This window comes from Macrobrachium rosenbergii, chromosome 25, assembly GCF_040412425.1.
Source record: "Macrobrachium rosenbergii isolate ZJJX-2024 chromosome 25, ASM4041242v1, whole genome shotgun sequence".
Taxonomy (NCBI): Eukaryota; Metazoa; Arthropoda; class Malacostraca; order Decapoda; family Palaemonidae; genus Macrobrachium; species Macrobrachium rosenbergii.
Window position 1 is genome coordinate 11,871,034 of NC_089765.1, and position 25,000 is coordinate 11,896,033.

Below are 25,000 nucleotides of genomic sequence, written 5' to 3' on the forward strand. Positions count from 1 at the left end.
GAGGGGATTTCATGTTACGTTAATCCCCGGAATTTGGGGACGGTGGATTTTGTGTGTGGAGGGGAAGGTCCTCGATGTATCCAACATTCTTTGGGGGGATTAATGCTCTGGTATTCTCGGTTTTGTGTGATTAGTCTGGGTTCTAATGAGAAGTGGGGAGATGGTTTGTTTGGCAAACTGCTTTGTTTGTTTTGTTTGTGTATGTGTATGTATATATACTGTATATATATGTATATGTATATGTATATATACATTAGGTATATATATATATATATATATATATATATATATATATATATATATATATATATATATATATACATGTGTTTATATGTGTTTATGCGAGAATGAGAGAGAGAGAGAGAGAGAGAGAGAGAGAGAGAGAGAGAGAGAGAGAGAGAGAGAGAGAGAGAGAAATAAATATCTAAAAACCTTATATAAAAACAAAGAAATTTTCTAAAAACTTCCAAATTATGTATAAACTTATTGCCACGAGAGAGAGAGAGAGAGAGAGAGAGAGAGAGAGAGAGAGAGAATAAATACATTAAAACCTAACAAAAATAAAAAAAATAAATTTTCTAAAAGACTCCCAAATCATCTATAAATTTTTTACCACCAAAGAACTCAGAAGATTATATGCTTGCAGTAACCGAAAAGTATCTCATCCCAGTAAAAGATTAAAGCTGTTTTTGTAAAGAAAGCTGGTTCTCCTTGTTTACAACATACCCCGGCGCCTCTCAGCACGTAATATAGGTCGTTATATTTCGAAGAAAGACGAATGCTGCCTCGTAAGACGTAAAACACCCCTATTTGTGAAATATGGTGAAAAATTGGTTTTCTCTCTAAAGAAGGGAATTTCTTAACCTTCCCGCTCGCATCTTCCCGAGACGTAACCGAGAGCCGGGACCTTTCTAACAAGAATTTAAAAAGAAAATAATCTCATTGTGTTTCCCACACCCAAATTACTTGAAATATATTATTTTCACCTAACCTAACCTAACCAACCTAACCTATTTCCCTGCCCAAATTACTTTAAAATTACTAATCTAATCTAACCTAACTTAACCTATTTACCACACCCAAATTACTTTAAAATTACTAACCTGACCTATTTCCCACACCCGAATTACTTTAAAATTACTAATCTAGCCTAACCTAACCCAGCAAAACCTAACCTAACCTAACCTAACCTAACCCAGCAAAACCTAACCTAACCCAACCTAACCTAACCTAACCTAACCCAGCAAAACCTAACCTAACCCAACCTAACCTAACCTAGGAGCGTGGCAAAAAAAAAAAAAAAAAAAAAAACCGGGAATGGTGTAATACTAACATACATCTCAGGAACTTGCGTCCCGCTCTAAGAATGGGTGAATCCCCCTTTGCGAGAAATGGGTTATATCTCTCTCCTATTAAGAAGAGCTTTGTTTCCTGCGTTGGAGGGATTGGAACCCTTTTGTTAAGGAGAGAAGGTTTTTTCCTTGCTAGGAAGACAGGGCGGGTTTTGAATGTGTTGGTGTCTTCCAATTGGGAAGAAAGTTCTACGTTGTCGGAAATAAATGTGTCTTCCTTCTACTAAGATTTAGGGAAGGATATATGAATATTTATACTTTATATATATATATATATATATATATATATATATATATATATATATATATATATATATATATATATATATATATATAAAGTATAAACATTTTATAAACTAATATCGTTTGCAAAACGAAACATCTCACATGACTTCAAAACTATTCTTAAAAACCTCACGGAAAAACACTGAACCACTGACGCCAAAAACATTAACATTCCCAGCCAACCAAAATCCCTAAATTCTTCTTCTTCTTTCCTTCCAGATGACACCCAAGACCTCAGCCCCTCTGCCCAGCGCCCCAAAAGTCACCTGAAAGCCGACATGCCCTCGTCTGAAGAGTCAGTGCCTTCGAGGTCGCAACAAAAGCAGAAGCACAAGAAGCAGCCCGGGGAATCGTGACCACATGATGCGAGGACTGGGCAGCTCCAATTCCACGAAGACAAGGACTCGCCCCTATGACCGTTGAAGGCTAAAAAAAAAAAAAAAGAGAGAGAGAGAGAAAATAAAAAAGAATATCGTAGCCAGCGCTCAATCAAAGTGGTATATATATATTATATATATATATAACTTTAGTCAGTCTGTCTGTTTGTCTGTCAGCCTGTCATTCAGCTGTCGACAGTCAGCCTGTCAGCCTGACTGTTTTTGTCAGTCAGTCAGTCAGTCACATGCTCAAAAACTCGATTTTTGTGGGGGTCCCGTCTCCGTGTCTCTTTACGTCTGTCTGTAATGTTCCCACTCGCCTGTTTTGTGTTCAGTGATTGATATATATCAGTAATAATAATAATAATAATAATTATTATTATTAATAATAATAATAATTAGAATAAGTCCCGTCTGGAAAAAGGGGTCATACAACCTAACAAGACTTTTATCAAGCGTTCGTGAATAAAAAAAAAAAAATACACTTTCGATTTCTCTGGGAATAAAAAAAGTTTTTTTTTTCAAAGTGGTGCTGTTTGAATGAAATCCTGCTCAACAAAAAAAAATAAAGTTTAAAAAAGTGTAAATTAATGTAGAATGTTTTTCTGTAAATTTGTGTAAATAGGTTCGTAAAAATCAGTTTACGTGTCAGCCATCGAAGCTTACGGGAAACGGAGTATAAAACAAACGTCATGATAATAAGTAATAAGTAAAAAGTAACAAGTAATAAGTAAAAAGTAATAAGTAAGATCGGTCCGAGATCGATCTACGCGTCAGCCATCGAAGTTGAAGGGAAACGGAGGAAATCAGACGCCGTAAATATAATAAGTAATAAGAGAGAAGCGAAGAGGACAAAGCAACGACAATAAGCGACGAAAAGCGGCGTAGCGACAAGGTCCAGAGGCGCCCCTCTCTCTTTCCCCCCACCCCAACCCCAAATGGTGCTTCTAGAACCCCTTTTTCAACCTATTATGCTAGAGTCTCCCTCCTCCTCTTTCCTACGCCTCCTCCTCCGCGAAAACTCCTCCTCCTCACTCCCACTGAGATGAATAACCCCTCTGAAGTCGGGGCCCTCAATACCCGCGACTTCTTCTTCTCCTTCTTCTCCCTCTTCTTCTCCTTCTTCTCCGTCTTCTTCGTCGTCTCAGCCTTCGTCAGCAGCAGCAGCGTGAAGAAACGGTCTACCACCGCCTTCGTCGCCGCCTTCGTCAGCAGCACCAGCAGCTTGTCGTCGTCGCGTTTGTCGTTGTTGTAGTCTTCAGGAGGAGGAGGAGGAGGAGGAGCCGCCGTGAGGACGCGGCTGTGGGATGTCCTGTGGGAGGCGGTGAAGAGGTGGTGGTGGCCGGCCGGGCCGTGCAATGGCCACACTGCCTGCTGGCTGAGGCGGCCCAGGGGCTCCATGGAGGAGTCCGGCCCCTGGCGAGGAGTCAAAGACGCCATCCTGAGGGTGTGGACGCGGCGTGACTGTCGGGGAGGAGGAGGAGGAGGGGGATCAGACCCCCGCCAGCAGGGGTCCGACGCCGACGGCGGCGGCGGCGGCGGCGGGAAGGAATATGGCGGTCGAGGGCACCTGCAGAAGCATCATCACCCGCAGTGGTCGTCTTCTCCTTCTTCAGCAGCGGCGGCGCCGCCGGTGACGACGGTAGACCTCGATGCGGCCACTGGAGGAGGAAGGGCGCTCACCCTGGCCACAGTGGCCCAGCCGAGCCTTCGGCAGATCGCGGTACCCGGGCCCCCGACGCTCACTCAGGGCTGCTGTTCTTCTTCTTCTGCGGCGGCCGCTTCCTCCTCCTCCTCCACCAGCAGGATGATGGGCGTGGCTGGGGCCACCTCGCCGAGACTCAGCAGCAGACCCAAGGGCGAGGTCACCTTTGCCACCGAGGACGACGCAGGAGGAGGAGGAGGAGGAGGAGAGACAGCAGCAGACGTGGAACTTCTATCAGCTGATGCTAACGCTGCTGCTGCCGGCGACGCAGCAGAAGGGGAAGGCGGAGGCTGCAAGGCCCAGGAGCAGCTGGACACTCTGATCCGCAATCGGGGATACCACGTCAAGGACCACATCCCGCGGAAGGTGCTCGAGGAACAGGTCATGGAGAATATCCGGAGGAGGGAGAGGATCGCCAGAATCCTTCGGCAGGAGATGACGGCGGTCAATCCTTCCCTCCTGAGGGATGCTGCCGAGGAGGAGGATCCGGCGGTCAAGGACGTGCCGTTGCGTCCCGAGCAGCCCGAGCGCTCGGCGGAGATGATGAGTCTCCTGACGAAGGTAAGAACGAAGTTGAAGATATTTTTGGAATTCTTAAATTTCATAAATTTTGTCATCAACTGACAGTTCAAGACAGCCATTATTTATTAAAAATAGCTGTTATAGACAGCTATTATTTAATGAATAAAACAATAAATTTTGATAAATTTCAATAAATTTTAATAAATCCCACACACACACACACAAACGTGCAAAGGCACTCTGGTTAGACATTAATAAGAAAATCAAAATAAAACTGTTGAATTACACCTCCAAAAATTCTGGAACAACAATCAAATCTTGAACGGATCACACATACACACACACACACACACACAAGAAAATACACCCACACATAGACACAAGAAAAACACACACACACACACACACAAGAAAATACATACAAATAAACACAGGAAACTACAGACTCACAAACACACAAGAAAGCACACACACAGACACAAACACAAAAACACAATAGAACACACAAACACAAGAAAAACACAATAGAACACACAAACACAAAAAACACACACACAGGCACAAACACAAGAAAACACCCGCACAAACAAGAAAACACAAGAAAACAAAGCACACAAAACACACACACAGACACAAACACAAGAAAACACACGCGCTCAGACATACAAACACAATAAAACACACAAACACAAAAAACACAAACACCAAAAAAACACACACACAAAAAACACACACACACACAAACCGCCCACACATCATCCCACCCCCAAAAAAACACACACACACAAAAACCGCCCACACATCATCCCACCCACAAAAAAACCTCCAAACCAAACCCACCCACGCCCACGCCCACTCCCAGCAGCAGGCATGATCAGCAGAACTCAGGAAGAGATCAAAGGAAGACCGCCTTAATAAAAAAAATTCCTAAAAATTGCTTTCACCAATCCCCAGAGGTGGCCATAACCTGTACCAGGCGAGATTTTTATGAACAGGTACCTGGGACGTCTCATCTAAGAGCTTGAGAGACCAGGTAGGGGGGGTAGGGGCTAATTCCCCCTCTCCCTTTCCACCCTTTAGTGGGATTGTTGTTAATTTCATCAGTGACCTCTGGTTGGCCTGACTGAGTGCATTAGACACTGTCAAGAAATTTATTTTTATTTATTTATTTATTTTTATATATTTTGGTACAAGGCTTTCGTGGGGGAATGTCAGCATCTTCAGGCACACATACACACGCACACTAACACACAAACACATTTGTTTACAACATTAAATCTTCAGAAAAAAATGATAAAGTGAAATTTCACTGTTGCTTATTGCTTAAATTGCAGTGAAAATATGATTGAAACAGCTAATTATATAATATTATATATATATATATATATATATATATATATATATATATATATATATATATATATATATATATATATATATATTATAAATGAACAATTTCGCGTCCTATTTGTGAAAAAATAAAAACATTCAAGAAAATCAGCATCAGTTAAAAAAGAGTCTCTGAAGAAGAAGAAGTCTGAGCCGTCGGACATAAACAAAAGCCACAAAACATCAGACGAACGAGATGCGCAAAGCTTTGAGAGAGAGAGAGAGAGAGAGAGAGAGAGAGAGAGAGAGAGAGAGAGAGAGAGAGATGCTATCTCCGGGAACGCACACAAACTTTATCTTAGCCACTACGAGAGGCGGGGGAAGTTTAACCCCTTCCCCTCCCCCTCCCCTCTCCACACATAAGTGAATTCGTTTAGTGTTGGGGCAGATAGCGGCTATATCTCTGCGATAAAAAGGTCTGATAGGATCCCTCCTCCTGCTCTCTCTCTCTCTCTCTCTCTCTCTCTCTCTCTCTCTCTCTCTCTCTGTCTGCCTAGCCTGGCTCTAGCTTGCTTCTCTCTCTTTTTCCTCCCTTGGTTCTCTCTCTCTCTTTCAATCTTTCCTCTTTTCTCTCTCTCTCTCTCTCTCTCTCTCTCTCTCTCTCTCTTTCAATTTTTTCTCTTTTTCTTTTGAACTCTTCTCTCTCTCTCTCTCTCTATGAATCCTTTTCTCTCTCTCTGAACTCTTTCTCTCTCTCTCTCTCTCTATTTGAATCTCTCTTTCTCTCTCTCTCTCTCTTTGAATTTTTTTTCTGTTTCCCTCTCTTTCTCTTTCTTTCTCTCTCGCATCCCCCATTTCTTCTTTCTCTCTCTTTCTCTCTCTCTCTCTCTCTCTTCTCTCTCTCTGTTCCTTTTCTTTAAAACCCCCTCTCTCTCTCTCTCTCTCTCTCTCTCTCTCTCTCTCTCTCTCTCTCTCTCTCTCTCTCTCTCACGCAGGGCAAGACTACTTTGTTTTCTTGGGGAAATTAAAAAAACAGCAAAGCTAAAGACGTTGTCCCAGAGGCTGAGACAGGTCAACTTTGCCACCCAATGGCGAGCTGGGAATAATCAACTGTCTTGCTTTCCTAAACCGTCAAGTTATCTGATTTATTTCTCGTGTTTTTATCCATTATCTCTTATATATATAAAGTATATAAAGTATTGCGTCTTTTTATCTGCGTGCACGAGCGCTCGCAAGCGTACACACAAACGTACATTGAAAGTAGTACTAATTCTTACGCACTCTGTCTACAGTAGCATTCGGATTAATAATAATAATAATAATATTAAAAATAATTATAATAATAATAATAATAATAATAATAATAATAATTATTATTATTATTATTATTATTATTATTATTATTATTATTATTATATTTTCCATGGCTCTCTCCACAGTAGCATTCAGAATGTATAATAATAATAATAATAATAATAATAATAATAATAATAATAATAATAATAATAATAATAATATAACGAAGCCGCAATGTTCCATATGAATAAGGTTCATCTTCTGAATAATAATAATAATAATAATAATAATAATAATAATAATAATAATAATAATAATAATAATAATAATACAAAAAAACTCTATCTTTTCCTAGCGAGGGTAATTCACTCTGGTTAGCAATGCGTTCTCAGAAGAGATGGAACGCTTTTCCCAGAATCTGGACCCGTTGCCGTCGCTGGAATACTTGGAAATCCAGTGCTACTGGTTCTGCATAGCTCTGTCTAAACCATAGCAGCTTATAGTTCAGAAGCTGAGTCATCTATGACCTCAAACGAAATATTAGTTCTGGAAAGCAGTTGATGGAAAAATGCAAAATTACCTTATTCCTGGGAAAGCTGACCCGTGCAAAAATTCTACGAAATAGCCGGATTGCTGTCGAGAGATGGGTCTGGGTTTAAATGGTATTATTAATATTAGTATTGTTATTATTATTATTATTATATTATTATTATTATTATTATTATTATTATTATTATTATTATTATTATTATTATTCTAGAAGATGGACTTTATTCAAATGGAACATTGCAGCCTTGTCATATTATTATTATTATTATTATTATTATTATTATTATTATTATTATTATTACTCAGAAGTTGAACCTTATTCACATGGAACATGGCGTCTTTGTTATATTATTATTATTATTATTATTATTATTATTATTATTATTATTATTATTATTATTATTATTATTATTCTAGAAGACGAACCTTATTCACATGGAACATGGCGTCTTTGCTGCATTATTATTATTATTATTATTATTATTATATTATTATTATTATTATTATTATTATTATTATTATTATTATTATTATTATTATTATTATTATTATTAATTAGAAGATGGACTTATTCAAATGGAACATTGCCTTGTCATATTATTATTATTATTATTATTATTTTATTATTATTATTCATTGATTATTATTGGAACATGGCGTCTTGTTATTATTATTATTATTATTATTATTATTATTATTATTATTATTATTATTATTATTATTATTATTATTATCCTAGAAGTGGTGATAATTCATCACTTCATAACGACATGACAGACTCAAGTGAAGAAAAAATGATGACAAAAGTGATGACTTAGAACTGATGATGATGATGCAGATGTCAGCTGAGGGTGATGGCGATGCTGGCGATAATTTCGGGTGGGCCAAGCCCCCTTCCCTCACCCCAGGACCTCCTAACCAGTCACACACACACACACACACCCCAGCCCAAAGTTTGGCCCGGCCCGGCCCTGCTGGGGCAAGTCCCCTTCTTCTTCCTATCCGCTTTAAGCTTTCCCGGAGCATCGCAGGGGAGGATCTGCTCTCTCTCTCTCTCTCTCTCTCTCTCTCTCTCTCTCTCTCTCTCTCTCTCCTCCCACGCACGCTTTTACACAGGCACACACACACACACACAAATCTCTCAAATACACACACACAAATACACACACATGCACGCAATGACACGAAACAATAACAAACAATCTGCAGAGTCGTGAGTGAAGAAAGTATTTTGGAGGTGAAGCCTTTTTGGCAATAAATAAATAAACTCTCTACTCCCAAAAGCTTTTCCAGGCGCGCACGCACGCAGTCCCAAATACACTCAAACGACCACACACATACACTACAAACGCACATACAATGACAAAAAAGAAACAACAAACGATCTTGGACGAGAGAGAAAGTAAATCTGCAAAGCCGTGAGTTGAAAGTATTTGAAAGTGAAACTTTTTTTCCTTTTTTTAGCAAAAAACAAACGCTAAATAAATCTGACCTGTATACATAAATAAAATCGCGAGTATGCGAGTACGTTCGTTCACTCGTGCCCCCAATAAATCGGCCACCGAAACATGAATAAACAATATCGCATCGCAAAGCGTCACCGTCGATATTTCTGACACACCCATTTCACGGTAGTGCCCGCCCTGGGAATCTCCCAAACTCGCAGAGAGAGAGAGAGAGAGAGAGAGAGAGAGAGAGAGAGAGAGAGAGAGAGAGAGATGACCTATTGACCTACCTCTCTCTCTCTCCCTCTGTCTCTCTCTCTCTCTCTGGCCTCTGAGTGAGACAGACAGACAGTCAAACACAAGCCAAAAGGTATGACCCAAGTTGAAACACTCATGAAGAGAGAGAGAGAGAGAGAGAGAGAGAGAGAAGGAAAACTGACCCATTGCCCTACCTCTCTCTCTCTCTCTCTAGAGCCTGTGAGACAGACAGACACAGACAAACACAGACAGACAAACAGACAAGCCAAAAGAAATGACCCAAGTTGAAACACTCGTGAAGAGGCGGATGGAAAAAGAAGTCAGGCAACGCCACCTTTTCCCTTTCCCACGCCTCTTATATTCTTGGTCTCTTTTAATCTCCTTTGTAAAAGGGTGCGGGGAGGGAGGGGAGAGCGAGGGGGGGGGGGGACGGAACGGACCTGTTTCCTTCGGCTAAGTGAGGGAGGAAGTCAGAGGAACGCTGGAAATGGGTGGAACCCTTTTAAGTACGTCGGAGGAACGCTGGAAATGGGTGGAACCCATGTAACTACAGCAAAGGAACACTGGAACCATTTCAGCTGCGTCTGAGGAACACTGGAACCCTTTTCGCTACGCCTGAGGAACGCTGGAACCGTTTTAGTACGCCATAGGAACACTGGAACCCTTTTAGCTGCGTCTGAGGAACACTGGAACCCTTTTAGCTACGCCTGAGGAACACTGGAACACATTAATTACGTCTAAGGAACACTGGAACACATTTAACTACGCCAGAGGAACACTGGAACCCAATTAACTACGTCACAGGAACACTGGAACCATTTTAACTACGTCTGAGGAACACTGGAAATAGCCGGAACCCATTTAATTACAATAGTGGAACACTGGAACTCACTTAACTACAATAGTGGAACACTGGAACTCACTTAACTACAATAGTGGAACACTGGAACCCATTTAACCAAGTCAGGGGAACACTGGAAATACCTGGAACCCACTTAACTGTGTCAGAGAAATCCTGGAAATACCTGGAACCCACTTATCTACGTCTGAGGAACATTGGAAATGATTGGAACCCATTTAACGACTCTCTCTCTCTCTCTCTGTTACACTCACACACGAAAAGGATTTATAAATTCAGATATACACAATACTCACGAAATACCTAACAACTCTCTCTCTCTCTCTCTCTCTCTCTCTCTCTCTCTCTCTCTCTCTCTGTCTCTCTCTCTCTCTCTCTCTCTCAAATGCGTTTGAGAAACCTGCCCTGTCAAAAAATCTCTCTCTCTCGGTCTCTCTCTCTCTCTATCTCTCTCAAAAGCGTTTGAGAAACCTGTCCTGTGAAAAAGTCTCTCTTTCTCTCTCTCTCGAATGCGTTTGAAAAACCTGTCTTGTCAAAAAACTCTCTTTCTCTCTCTCAAAAACGTTTGAGAAGCCTGTCCTGTGAAAAAGTCTCTCTCTCTCTCTCTCTCAAATGTTTGAGAAACCTGTCCTGTCAAAAAAAATCCCCCTCTCTCGCTCTCTCCCCCTAACGTTTGAGAAACCTGACCTCTCTCTCTCTCTCTCTCTCTCTCTCTCTCTCTCTCTCTCTCTCTTTCATTCAAGGACCCTCATATGCAAATGTATTCAAACGATCAGGGACTCCCACGATGATATGTGAACTTGTATTCTCATCCGGAGGCTTAAGCAGCCTCAGCGATGGCACCACAACTCTTGTAAGACCGTAATCAGATACGTATAAACTTCCAGCTCACGTCACAAGCATTACGAGAAGAAGAAGTCGAGTAAGAATGCTGGGTGGGGGCTGTTTAGAGAGAGAGAGAGAGAGAGAGAGAGAGAGAGAGAGAGAGAGAGAGAGAGAGAGAGAGAGAGAGAGAGAGAGTAAAGCACTTTTTAAACGATTCAAATTTAAAGAGTGTTATGGAAAGATCTGTCAATGCGAGGGAAAGCCTGGAGAGAGAGAGAGAGAGAGAGAGAGAGAGAGAGAGAGAGAGAGAGAGAGAGGCTTTTTATACAGGATAGGTTTCCCCAACGTTTTCGTGAGAGAGAGAGAGAGAGAGAGAGAGAGAGAGAGAGAGAGAGAGAGAGAGGTCTTTTCTTACAGGACAGGTTTCTCTAACGTTTCCTTGAGAGAGAGAGAGAGAGAGAGAGAGAGAGAGAGAGAGAGAGAGAGAGAGAGAGAGAGAGAGAGAGAGGTTTTTCTCACAGGACAGGTTTCTCTAACATCTTCTTAGAGAGAGAGAGAGAGAGAGAGAGAGAGAGAGAGAGAGAGAGAGTGTGTATGCACCTCTCCATTCGTGGGTTTATGATAAAATTCACTAGACCTTGGAATTCGAGAAGGAATCTTTAGGAACTGAGTTGACCTGGATAGAAGCCTGCATCCTAATTGGGTTAAGTATTGAAACAATCTCTCTCTCTCTCTCTCTCTCTCTCTCTCTCTCTCTCTTCTAAGAGTAAAGGGCAATGGGAATGCCAGTCTTGTGTCCAGTTCTAGCGCAGGCCTGGTGGAAACTATTTGAGAAATCGGTGGAATGAAAAATTGTGGGTTACCTGCAGAAGAATTTTGGGCACTCTGAGATTGAGTGTGACCAGGAGAGAGAGAGAGAGAGAGAGAGAGAGAGAGAGAGAGAGAGAGAGAGAGAGAGAGAGAGAGAGAGATATCGGAAAGTTAAGAGGGCATTGTGGTTATCACAATTACGTATATACCTGGCTACAACAGTAACCAGTAGATTCTATAAATCTATTACATTTACAAGTTGGGCATTTAATTTCGATATTTATCTGTACCCAAATTCTAGCCCTGGCCAGGAGACACATTCTCGCCCCGCCTCCTCCTCACAGGACAAACATCATATCAGTTTCTGGAGGGAGAATGACCCCCAAACCCCAAAAACCTCGGCTGATTAACCTTACTACAAGTGGCAGGTCCATGAAGGACCTCTGGTGACGGAGATTGTAATGCGTAGATTGATAATGAGGAAGAAGACCTGGTTCCCCACAGGTCATGAGAATTACGTCCCCCTTCCCCTGGGGTTGGTAATGAGCTTGGAGAAGGGGAGGAGAGAGAGAGAGAGAGAGAGGAGGGGGAATGAGTGGGTGAGGGAGAAGTGGTATGTGTGGAGGGAGGGAGGGACCTTTTCATAAGAATTTTAGACTATCTTTCTAAGTGGTCCAGGAAGATTAAATTATCAATTTTTTTATTTATGTATGTTGTAATGAACAGTTTAAATTACTGTTACTGGCCATAATGAACTATCTTGTTATAGACAGTTTAGTAAATAATACTGTCTATAATGAACTTTCTTGTTACAGAGAGTTCAGTAACTGGCCATAATGTTCTGTGCTGTAGTGGCCAGTTTAGTTCACTTCCCATAATAAAAGTATACTGTACTGTATATACTTATATACATACATATATGTATATGTGTATATATACACATATATACACATATACATATACATACATACATACATACACACCCTATAAACACAGATGATCCCAAGGACACTAACTATAATTGATACCACACAACAGGTCAAAAATAAATTATCCTTATGGCCAAGTCCCACAAAGAAGTAACACGACACATTTATAGATTGTTACATATTAAAGGGGAGTGGTGGGGGGTGAGGTAAGGGAGGTTATAATAACAGCTTAGCCTTCGGAAGAGGGGTTGGGGTGGGGAGAAGTTATAATAACCGCTTAGCCTTCAGGGAGAAATAACAAGGTGCGGCCGAGTCACTTAATGATGTAACAAATCATACCTTTTTTTTTTTTTACCTGAGTGCCATACCTTCGACCTGGGTTTTTTTCTGTTGTTATCTAAAGGATAGTGTTTTTTCAATATATATATTATTCTCCAGTAACTTATGATTGGTCAAACAACTTCTGCTTGTAAAAAAATAACCCGAGATTTATCAGTTTTAATGAAATTTTATGATCCCAAACCAAGCACAGAAAGAAACCATAGCTTCGACCTGAGTTTTTTTCTGTTTATATCCAAAAGATGGTGTTTTTCAGTAAATATATTATTCTCCAGCGTCTTACGACTGCTCAAGCAACTTCTGCTTGTAAAAAATAACCCGAAATTGATTCATTTTAATGAAAATTAAGCCACAAAACCAACCACAAACAGAAAACATACCCTCGACCTGAATTTTTTTCTGTTACCTAAATCACAATTTTTTCAGTTTAAATATTATTCTCAAATAACTTACGATTGCCCAAGCAACTTCTGCTTGTCAAAATAACCTGTAACTGATTAATTTTCATGAAATTTATGCCATCGAATAAAGCACAAACAAAAAATCAAAAAGAAAATTATTCAATTATTCAAAAACCAAACACGATCAAAAACACCAAGAAACTAGACCTGTAAAAAATCCCGCATGAAAAAGAAATGATTTCCCAAACGACAGGTCAGCGCAGCTCACCTACAGGTCAACCAGAAGGACGACAAACAGTTTGTGAAAACAAACTGCAGATGCAAACAATGGAGGCAATTTTCTGATACGTCTTGTGAACGGTTTTGGATCAGGAAAGTCGCGTCAAGGTAGATTTTAGAAGTCTGGACATTGCCTTAGAATATCTTTGGAACACTGTTTACCTTTTAGAAGTCTGGCATTTTCACAGAATGCAATGGGAACACTGTACTATGGGCTAGGTACAAACCACACCTATACCAGCAATAATAGACACACACATTTATATATATATCCATACATATACAGTGCAGGACCTCCAAATTCACAATAGGTCTCAAGGAGTAAAGCTGCTAGACCAACAAGGTACAAATTCAAGATATTGAATTCAAGAAGATTGGATTTCTGAAAAAAAGAGGTGTCAAGCTGAACAAAAATAAAATCCTTGCACAGAGAGAGAGAGAGAGAGAGAGAGAGAGAGAGAGAGAGAGAGAGAGAGACCCTAAAAAAAAAAAAACCCTTACTGAGAGAGAGAGAGAGAGAACAATATTTCTCTAAGCTAAACCCTAAAAAAAGACCCTTACTGAGAGAGAGAGAGAGAGAGAGAGAGAGAGAGAGAAAGAGAGAAGAGAGAGAGAGAGATAATAATATTTCTCTAAGCTAAACCATGAAAAAGATCCTTACTGAGAGAGAGAGAGAGAGAGAGAGAGAGAGAGAGAGAGAGAGAGGTAGCAATTTTCCCCAAAGCTGAACTAAAAAAAATCCTTACAGAGTACAGAATGTGTGGTGAGAGAGAGAGAGAGAGGGAGAGAGACTCTCTCTCCTTCTCTCTTTCTCTCCACCACCAGCAACCAGCACTGCAGTAGACTTGGAGATGCCTCCCGTATAAAATTAACGTCCGAATTCCCGTCCCATAACGGAAAGAAGACGAAGCCTGCTACTGCTACTACTGCAGTCGTATACTGCGGTATATATACAGTATACATACACACACACACACACACTTCTCATTATGCAAACGCCATTGGAGGGACCTTCCTGAGGGCTTACTCCTTTTGGCTATTGAAATCAGGAGGACTTTTGTGATGGATTAAGACGGATTGTGACTGATATCTGAAGGGACCCTCTCTCTCTCTCTCTCTCTCTCTCTCTCTCTCTCTCTCTCTCTCTCTCTCTCTCTCACACACACACACGCACAGAGTTGATGAGTTATGCATTTATGATCTAAGTATGAGAAGGAATTTGATTCTCTTTGAAAGAAATCAGATCTCTCTCTCTCTCTCTCTCTCTCTCTCTCTCTCTCTCTCTCTCTCTCTCTCTCTCTCTCTTACTGGGTTAATGTGCCGTGTATTATAGATCTAAACAGGAATGGGAGTTTTATTTGGCACTGGAGAAAATTTGATCTCTCTCTCTCTCTCTCTCTCTCTCATCAGAAGCACAATCAAATTACACAGCAATTTGAGGTTATCCCTAATTCAAGTTTCTGATAATCCAGTGGCTTAATATAAGATGATAAATATAAACACAAAAATTCTATATATAAAATATTATATATATATATATATATATATATATATATATATACATATATATATATATACAGATATATATACATAATTTATATATGTGTATATAGACATACATATATGTATGTATTTTATATACATATATATTATATATAGATATATGCATATTATATATATATATATATATATATATATATATATATATATATATATATATATATATATATGTATATACATATTAAGTAACCTCACTCTCCTTTAATTACTTCCTAAACCCCTCCTTATTCTCAGGAATAAAACCCCTTACATATTCTTTAAAAGCAATCCGTCCCACCTAGCACGCGAATATACTTAATGTTGCAGAATACGTCGCTTACTGCTTTTGCAAGCATTTCGCGAACGCCGAGTGAAAACTCTTATCGATTGAGACAGTCAAGAAGAATATTACTCAATCACGCGACAGACGACAGATATCTGTCATTTTTAACGGCTCTTTTTGTGGGTGGTTCTGTCTAATTGTTGGGGTGGGGATGGGGAAGGGGTTTGTTTGTGAAAATTAGGACTTTTCTTAATTTTTTTTATATTTTTTGGGATTGTTTGAACTTGAAAAATATGCAAGTCTCATGTGTGTTGGTTTTTGTGTTTTGTTGCTTAAATAGGCAGTTATCAGGTCCTGAAAGGTTGACAGATGGAAAGAGATAGAATATATATATATATATATATATATATATATATATATATATATATATATATATATATATATACATACATATATATATATATATATATATATATATATATATCTATCTATCTATCTATCTATATATATATATACATATTTATGATTATGCATATATATATATATATATATATATATATATATATATATATATATATACATACTTATGATTATATATATATATATATATATATATATATATATATATATATATATATATATATATACGTGTGTGTGTGTGTGTGTGTGTAATAAGTCAGTTGGATTTTTTATTTGATAAAACAAAGCAAGAGGTTTTCAATTTAAAGCCTTGATAAAGAAAAGAACCTAATTTACGTTCGTCATTTAAAAAGATTAAAAAAAGGAAAATCACTGTTGTCAAATATATCTTTTACTAAAATATCGTCATTTATAATTTAAACATCTATGTAATGAAGCCTAGGTCATTATTACACCTTTGTAATAACCATATCATCATCATATTTTCATCTAACAAAATAATTCAGGAAATACTTAATCAATCTATTTAGCCTTTAGACACAAACTTAACAATTCCCAATTCCTTCGCGCTGATTCCTTATTGAATTCAGAACTTCAGCTCTGCTTCCGGAATTCACGACTTCCTCATTCCTTAATGAACTGAGAAAGTCATGAATTCAGGAATCCAGGAATGAAATGCTGACGAATTCCCAAACTTGTTCCCGAAGTCCCTTAGGACAAATATACCCGCCGTTCAACTTAGGTCTCTGCTACTGTTGCCGAGTGGGAGGAGAGAGAGAGAGAGAGAGAGAGAGAGAGAGAGAGAGAGAGAGAGAGAGAGAGAGAGAGAGAGAGGGGCGGCGTGGTTAGGGGGTGTGAAGAAAGAGTGAGGGATAAGAAAAGATCTGTGTATAGACTGAAATATATCTGTTTTCATACAATTCTGTAAGAATGCATACGCTTGTATACACACACACATACGTATATATATATATATATATATATATATATATATATATATATATATATATATATATATATGTATATACAAATACACATATATATATATGCACATATATATTTATATACATTTATATATATAATATATATATATATATATATATATATATATATATTATATATATATATATATATATATATATATATATATATATATATATATATATATATATATATATATATATATATATATATATCCCTTGAAAATTATGATAATACACAATCACTTTTAAAAAAATAAAAATTTCTCTAAAAATCCCTTAGAGTTATGATAAAAAACTTTAAGAATATCAAAACAAAGGAAATATAATATCTATTAAAACAATAAGAATCTTCCCTAAAAACCCTTAAAAACTAGGGCCCCCAAAATTTTAAGAATATCACGACAAACAAAATATAAGATAAATTTATAAAACTCAAAAATGTCCATAAAAATCCCTTAAAATTAGAACCCCCAAAATTTTAAGAATATCACAACAAAGAAAATCAAAATATTCCCTAAAACCCTTAACAATCAGGACTAAAAGCTTCAAGAAATACTGTAGGAAAAAGAAATATGAAATTTTTAAAGAAAAATGTAAAATATTCCCTAAAAATCCTTTTAAAAATTACATAAGAAATATGAAATTTCTTACGAAAAATTTAAAATATTCCCTAAAATCATTTAAAAAATTACAAAAGAAATATGAAATTTCTTACGAAAATCTAAAATATCTCCTAAAATCCTTTAAAAATTACAAAATATGAAATTTTTTAGGACAAATTTAAAATATTCACTAACAATCCTTTAAAAATTACAAAAGAGATAAGAAATTTCTTGGGAAAAATTAAAAACATTCACTAAAAAACCTTTAAAAATGACAAAAGAAATATGAAAATTTTCAGGAAAAATTGAAATTATTCCCTAAAACTCCTTTAAAAATTACGAAAGAACTCTGAAATTTCTCAGGAAAAATTGAACATATTTCCTAAAATCCTTTAAAAATTACAAAAGAAATATGAAATTTCAGAAAAATTGAAAAAAATTCCCTAAAAATCCTTTAAAAATTAGCGGCAAAAAAACACCAACAAAGAAAATACATCTATTAAAACAATATAAACACTCCCTAAAATTCCTTTAAAAACTAGCGGTAAAAATTTTAGGAATATCGCAACACCAGAAACTCTATCCACAGAACCACGGGGCAAAACTTCATTAAGAATAAAATCCTTTTGTTTACCGCCGAACAAATTATTCAAAATTCTGGAATCGGGCGATTGGCGGCTGGTCGCGCAAACAACAGGCTTAATTTTATATTCCTTCTGATCGAGAGAACCAATAGATTTAAACGGGAAAGATAAAGAATAATCTTTTTTTGAGATGTAACTGTTTTTGTAAATGTAAATGCAAGCGGTTTGTAGCCACTTACGTGTCGTATAAAATAATATGGAAATACTTTAGAAATTTACGTAAACAATTCTCTCTCTCTTTCTCTCTCTCTCTCTCTCTCTCTCTCTCTCTCTCTCTCTCTCTCATATATATATATATATATATATATATATATATATATATATATATATATATATATATATATATATATTATATAAATTTATATATACATATATATATATGTATATATATTATATAAATTTATACATACATATATGTATATATAAATATATATATATATATATATATATATATATATATATATATATATATATATATATATATATATATATATATATATATATATACATATATATACATATACATACATACATACAAGTCACTAACTATGAATAATCAAAAGCCCATTACAACTACCATTTTTAAACCTTACACAAACACACACCAACCCATAAATAGCAATAAATACGCTCATTCTTTTAATGCAACCTCATCTGAAGGACATATTAACGACACAAATTACACAGTGGCAGTTAAATTAACAGGAACAGGTCATCATGAATGACAAATGAGGTCATTCTCCCAAAATTTTTATTCGCCTGCTTATTAACTAAGGCGGGACGTAAAAATCTGTTCAAAAAAAAACACTGTCTATTGATGACAAATATCAACGTCAGGTTACAGAGAGAGAGAGAGAGAGAGAGAGAGAGAGAGAGAGAGAGAGAGAGAGAGAGAGAGAGAGAGAGAGAGAGGGGATGTTATTTCTCTTTGTAACGACAAAGGGCCAAACAGTTTTTCAAAAAATTTTATGTCATCATTAACATTTTTCTAATGTCCAGAGAGAGAGAGAGAGAGAGAGAGAGAGAGAGAGAGAGAGAGAGAGAGAGAGAGAGAGAGAGAGAATCTTCACAGTTAAAAGTATATATATATATATCCCTTCTATCCCTGTATCTAAAAACAAACGCACAAGTTCGAATCCTGGCCGTGGTCCGGAGGCATTTATCATTTATAATTCCCTTATGTAAGTTATTTTTAAGATAACATGAATTCGATATTAAGTAATATTTGAGGCTTAAAATATACGAATATTCAAAGATGTCAGGCGTGTATAAATGACAAAATTATATATATATATATATATATATATATATATATATATATATATATATATATATATATATATATATATATATAAAAAGGTACATAGAAATGTACCGTGCCAATTTGCAGCCCTCTAGCCTCAGTAGTTTTTAAGATTTGAGGGCGGACAGAGAAAGCCGGCACAATAGACAGAAAACTAAAACCAAAACACATTCAAAGCCTAAGGTTTTTTTCCTCACCCTCCCGACTGACAAATTCGTCCAAATCAGTCAAGATCTGTTTTGAATTCCCCCGTCTACGAATCTGATATTTCTTTTTATCAGAAAAAAATACGGGTGTTAGCTAGTACGTTCGCGAATTATTTATTTATATTCTTTTAATATTCTATGCTGAATCTTTATATATATATATATATATGTATATATATATGTATATATATATATATATATATATATATATATATATATATATATATATATATATATATATATATATATATATATATATATATATATATATATATTTATATATATATATATATATATATATATTATATATATATATATATATAATATATATATATGTATATATATATATAATATATATATATATATATATATATATATATATATATATATATATATATATATATATATATATATATATATATATATATATATATATATATATATATATATATATAATACACACACACACACAAGTAACAGAGAGAGAGAGAGAGAGAGAGAGAGAGAGAGAGAGAGAGAGAGAGAAAATTTACAACCGACAAAAAAAGTAAACAAAAAATTCTGAAAAAAAAATTTAAAAATACGGAATTACGTGCAACCATAATTACAGAAAATTACAGCCTCTAAGCAAACAGCATTTCCCCTCACGTGTAATTCGTCAATATAGGTCACAAATTACCACTCATTCATAATTATTCAGCCATTACCAACTCAATGGTAACCTGCTCACTATCTATTACTAGCAAATCGCCCGGTAATCGCTGGAACTTAAACCCAGAGATAAGTGCTGGGAGGGCCAGTCGCCACAAAATGTCCGGGCGATTATTTCTAAAATGATATGAATTAGGACTAATTACTTGGCGTTGCATTAAAATGTTTATCCTCTAAGCTACTCAAATTATTGAGTGTTTATCTGTAATTGTTTATACAGCAGTGGTTCATTAACCCCTAAAGTATTTAAGCGTAAGAGTTTGTTGTGAAGGCCTAAGGCCTATCCAAAAAATGTCTCTTCAGAGATGGTTGTTTGTTTATTTATTTCAATATTTTTATCGGTGTCTCGTAAGCCTTCAATCTCTTAGGCCTGTCTGCCTAAAATCGTTTCAACTACTAATAGGCCTATACCACCGCAATCTCTCGTATGTTATCGCATTTGATGTTCCCACTTATACCCTACAATTCTCTCATGATTACCATACCACATCAACTCTTAGGCCTATCGCCCTAAAATCGTTTCAAGTACTTCTTCATTGCTATGTCACAATAGGCCTATACCACTGCAATCTCTTGTACATTATCTTGTCTGGTGTTCACTCACTTATGTCTCACAATTCTCTCATGATTATCTTACCACATCAACTCTTAGGCCTATCTGACCCAATCGTTTCACAGTTCTCCCTTATTACCACGTCATAATAGGCCTATATCATGCAATCTCTTTTCCATTACTCATGTGATATTCCCTCACTTATATCCTATGATTCTCTCATGATTATCGCACCACATCAACTCTTAGGCCTATCTAAGTAAAATCGCTGAAAATGCTTCCTCATTACCAAGTCAAAACAGGCCTGTAGTAATACAAACTCTCGTACATTCTCGTATCTGGTGGTCCAGTTCCAGAGTCCAGCGGTGTGAGGAATAACAATATAGAAAAAAAACATTAATTTTCACTATTTATGGTGAGGTTAACTGCCAAAAACATCCGTTAGTTTTGTGGTAGAAACATCTGCTGCTCGTGCAAACATACAAACATTTTCCAGAAGCATGTTTTAAGACCCCACGGCACAAACATTTGGTCTAGAAGCTAGCTTTGAAGAAATACAAAACAGCTTTCCTCCTAAGAAGGCTAATTGTAAGATCAGGCGAGAAAAGATAAGTTAGAAACATGAATATGAGATCAGGAACATTTGGACCAGAATCTAGCTTTGGAGGAAAACAAAAGGGCTTCCTCCTAAGAAGGCTGAGTGCACGAACAAGACAGAAAAATGAGAGAGGAAATAGGAGAGAAGAATAAACTACAAAAGAAAAAGCAGAAATACGAACACGACACCAAGTAAATGAGAGAAAACCCCGAGAGAGAGAAAGGGGTTGAAGAACCCTAGAGAGAGAGAGAGAGAGAGAGAGAGAGAGAGAGAGAGAGAGAGAGAGAGAGAGAGAGAGAAACTATGGAATATGGAACATGACACAAAGGCGGAGGGAAGTCAACAAATGTCGACAGGTGGCAAATAGAGGAAGAAAGGGGAGAGATAGAGAGAGAGAGGGAAAGGGAGAGAAAGGTTAAAAAGAAGGTTAAAAAGAGGGAGCAAATAACAGAAAGAGAAGACGACAGAGAGAGAGAGAGAGAGAGAGAGAGAGAGAGAGAGAGAGAGAGAGAGAGAGAGAGAAGGTTAGAGAAGGGTAGGGGAGTTTAAGAAATTAAATTATGCCTGTGTAAAAAGGAATAGCGGCAGAGAAAGGCGAGGGTAGGAAACGCTTTGAAAGCAAAACAGAGCCAGCCATTGTGTTCAAAGTCAGTCAATCAATGAGTTGGGAAGGGGGAGGGGGAGAGGGGAGGGGAAAGGGGGGGGGGTATTTGGGGAGTGCCATCAGCCGCTCTCATTACGAATGGCACTCCAGAGAGTGCCAGAGTGAATGCGTAGTTCGAGCGTTTAAGAATTCGGTTCAAATGGCTAGAAATTCAAGCCTTTTATCAAAGGGATCTTTGATAAGCTATATAGCACAACAGAAGGGAATGGAAGGCCCTATAAATGGCATTAAAAGGCCCTAAAAGGCATTAAATGGTCCTAAAAGGCACTGAAAGGCACGAAAAGGATCTAAAAGGCATTAAAAGGTCCTAAAAAGCTCGAAAAGGATCTAAAAGACACTAAAAGGCCCTAAATGCTCGAAAAGGACCTAAGAGGCATTAAAGGGCCCTAAAAGAAATTAAAAGTCTTTTAGGACCTTTTAGGACCATTAAATGATCCTAAAAGACACTAAAAGGCACGAAAAGGACCTCAAAGGCATTAAAAGGCATTAAAAGGTCCTAAAAGGCTATAAAAGGCATTAAAAGGCCCTAAAAGCCATTACAGGGTCCTAAGAGGCACGAAAAAGACCTAAAAAGGCATTGAAAGGCCCTACAGGCATTAAAAGGTCCTAAAGGCATTGAAAGCTCCTAAAAGATATTAAAAGCTCCTAAAAGGCATTAGAAGGCCCTAAAAGGCATGAAAAGGACCTAAAAAGCATTGAAAGACCTTAATAGATATTAAAAGGCCATAAACGGAGCTAAAAGGCCCTAAAAGGCATTACAAGGCCCTTAAAGGCATTAAAAGGTTCTAAAGGCCATTAAAAGGTATAAAAAGCATTAAAAGGTCCTAAAGGGCATTAAAAGGCCCTAAACGACATTAAAAGGCATTAAATATAATGAATACTATTATTGCTAAGGCCTTTTATGATGGGACGTTTGATAAACCCCACATCTGTGGGATCGAGGACGCCTTATAAAGCCCGCCAAGTCACCCATTCTCACATTTTATTCAGATCAGCAACGGACTTTATGACCTTCTTCCATTAAAGGGGACGAATCTACACCTTTTATCTAAAGCCATTTATTCACCTGGACCTGAGCCTTGACAAGACCAATTAAAAGGTGTTATCTAAGCTTTACTAGGAACTGTATCTGTTAATAAAAACATTAGCTTCTAAACAAAGCCTTGTTCGAGCTAAACAAACACACACTAACCAATTCCATTTCATTTAATCTTCATCTATTACTTGTAAATATTTCTGTTAATAAAAGCACTATCACTTAAACAAACCATCGTTCAGGCTAAACAAACAAACACACACACACACTAAGCACAAACAACACTAAACAGTTCTGTCACACACGCACAAATACTAAACAATTCTATTCCTCTTCTTCTTCTTCTCTTCTTCTTCTTCTTCTCCTTCCGCATTCTCAGTCCGACGCCTAACACATCGTCCTTTAATAGACTACAAGTATAAATACGTCTGTCAGGGTTTTAGCTTCGAAAATGATAAATATAAATAAATATATATAAATAAATACCTAAATGGAGCTTCCTAAAGGTGCAGAGAGTGTACAGAAATGTACACACACCTTTTAAAGGGTATATGAGAACAAGTACACGAGTGTACAACACACTGACGAGAGATAAGACCGTCTGACATTTAGACGCATTGTAAAGGAATTGTATATTCATTTGAGTCCCTAGGGGACGAGAGAATGAATGAGTTCTGTGAATGGGGGTTATACACACACACACACACATATATGTATAACAATGGAGTGTTGCAAGGCCTTTCGACTTATGGTCCTTTACTTAGCACTATGAGTCGAAAGGCCTTGCAGCAGCACTCCATTGTTTCTCTTTCCTTCGTGGATTTTGTCTTTATTTATGTATTCATCACGTTCCTTATTTTCGTGATTCAGTTTGCTTTGCTATTTTTACCCCTCATCCCCAACACTGGTATATGTCCTAAACTAAACAAGCAATTGAACTATTGTATAGGCTATTACAGATCAGACTATCTGGAGAAAATGAATTTCATCTCTAACTCCACCTATTGTCATATTACTACAACTTCTATATTATCTGCTTTTTAAAATCCGTTAAAATCTTATAACCCAATCCCTCATCAACAGTGAGAATTCCTCGTGGCAGGATCACCTGTTGATTTGCTATCTTTTATTATTCATAAATGAATGTCTTCTCTTAGGAACCTGTTTGATTTGTGAATGAAATTTTTTAAGAATGGACAAACGTAAGATTTACTATCCTGTATCATTCATCTGTAACTTTCCTCTCTGAGGAATGTGTTTGATTTGTGGATGAATTTTTTTATGAATGGACAAACGAAAGATCTACTATCATTTATCATTCATATCTAATTGTACTCACTTTCGAATCTACTTGTCGATTTATGAATGAATTTTTTTTATGAATGGATGAACGTAAGATCTACTATCATTTATCATTCATATCTAATTGTACTCACTTTCGAATCTACTTGTCGATTTATGAATGAATTTTTTTTATGAATGGATAAACGTAAGATCTACTATCATTTATCATTCATATCTAATTATACTCACTTAGGAATCTACCATACGATTTACGAATGAAATTCTCTATGAGTGGGCAGTAGTAAATGCGTGAACTTTAACATTCATTCCGTAATTTACATTTGGAAATATAATTCTTTCCATGTTTACTATTCCTGAGCATTCCAACCTGAAAAGGTGCATCACTTTAAAAGCCACGTTCCACTATTACAAAACCTGGAATGAAACACTTCTATTCGCGAGTTTCATCTTTTCAACAGAAATAAATTACACTTGAGGGGAAACTGTCTGTGTGAATTGTGAATCAAATATTTCGTGCAATAATGATTGTTATTTGTGTGGAGATGAATATTTGGAATACATGTACGTATGTGTATTTTTGTATGCGTACACAA

General features: G+C 37.0%; 1 protein-coding gene across 1 annotated transcript in view; it reads left to right on the forward strand.

The window, feature by feature from the left end:
• The window catches only part of LOC136852324 (uncharacterized), a 202,924-nt gene that overhangs the window by 82,299 nt on the left and 95,625 nt on the right, over window positions 1-25,000 (forward strand). Inside the window, exon 2 of the mRNA XM_067126873.1 lies at window positions 1,857-4,280. Within this exon, the coding sequence (XP_066982974.1) occupies window positions 3,414-4,280 (867 nt within the window). The 5' untranslated portion in view covers window positions 1,857-3,413. The remainder of the gene's footprint in view (window positions 1-1,856; window positions 4,281-25,000) is intronic.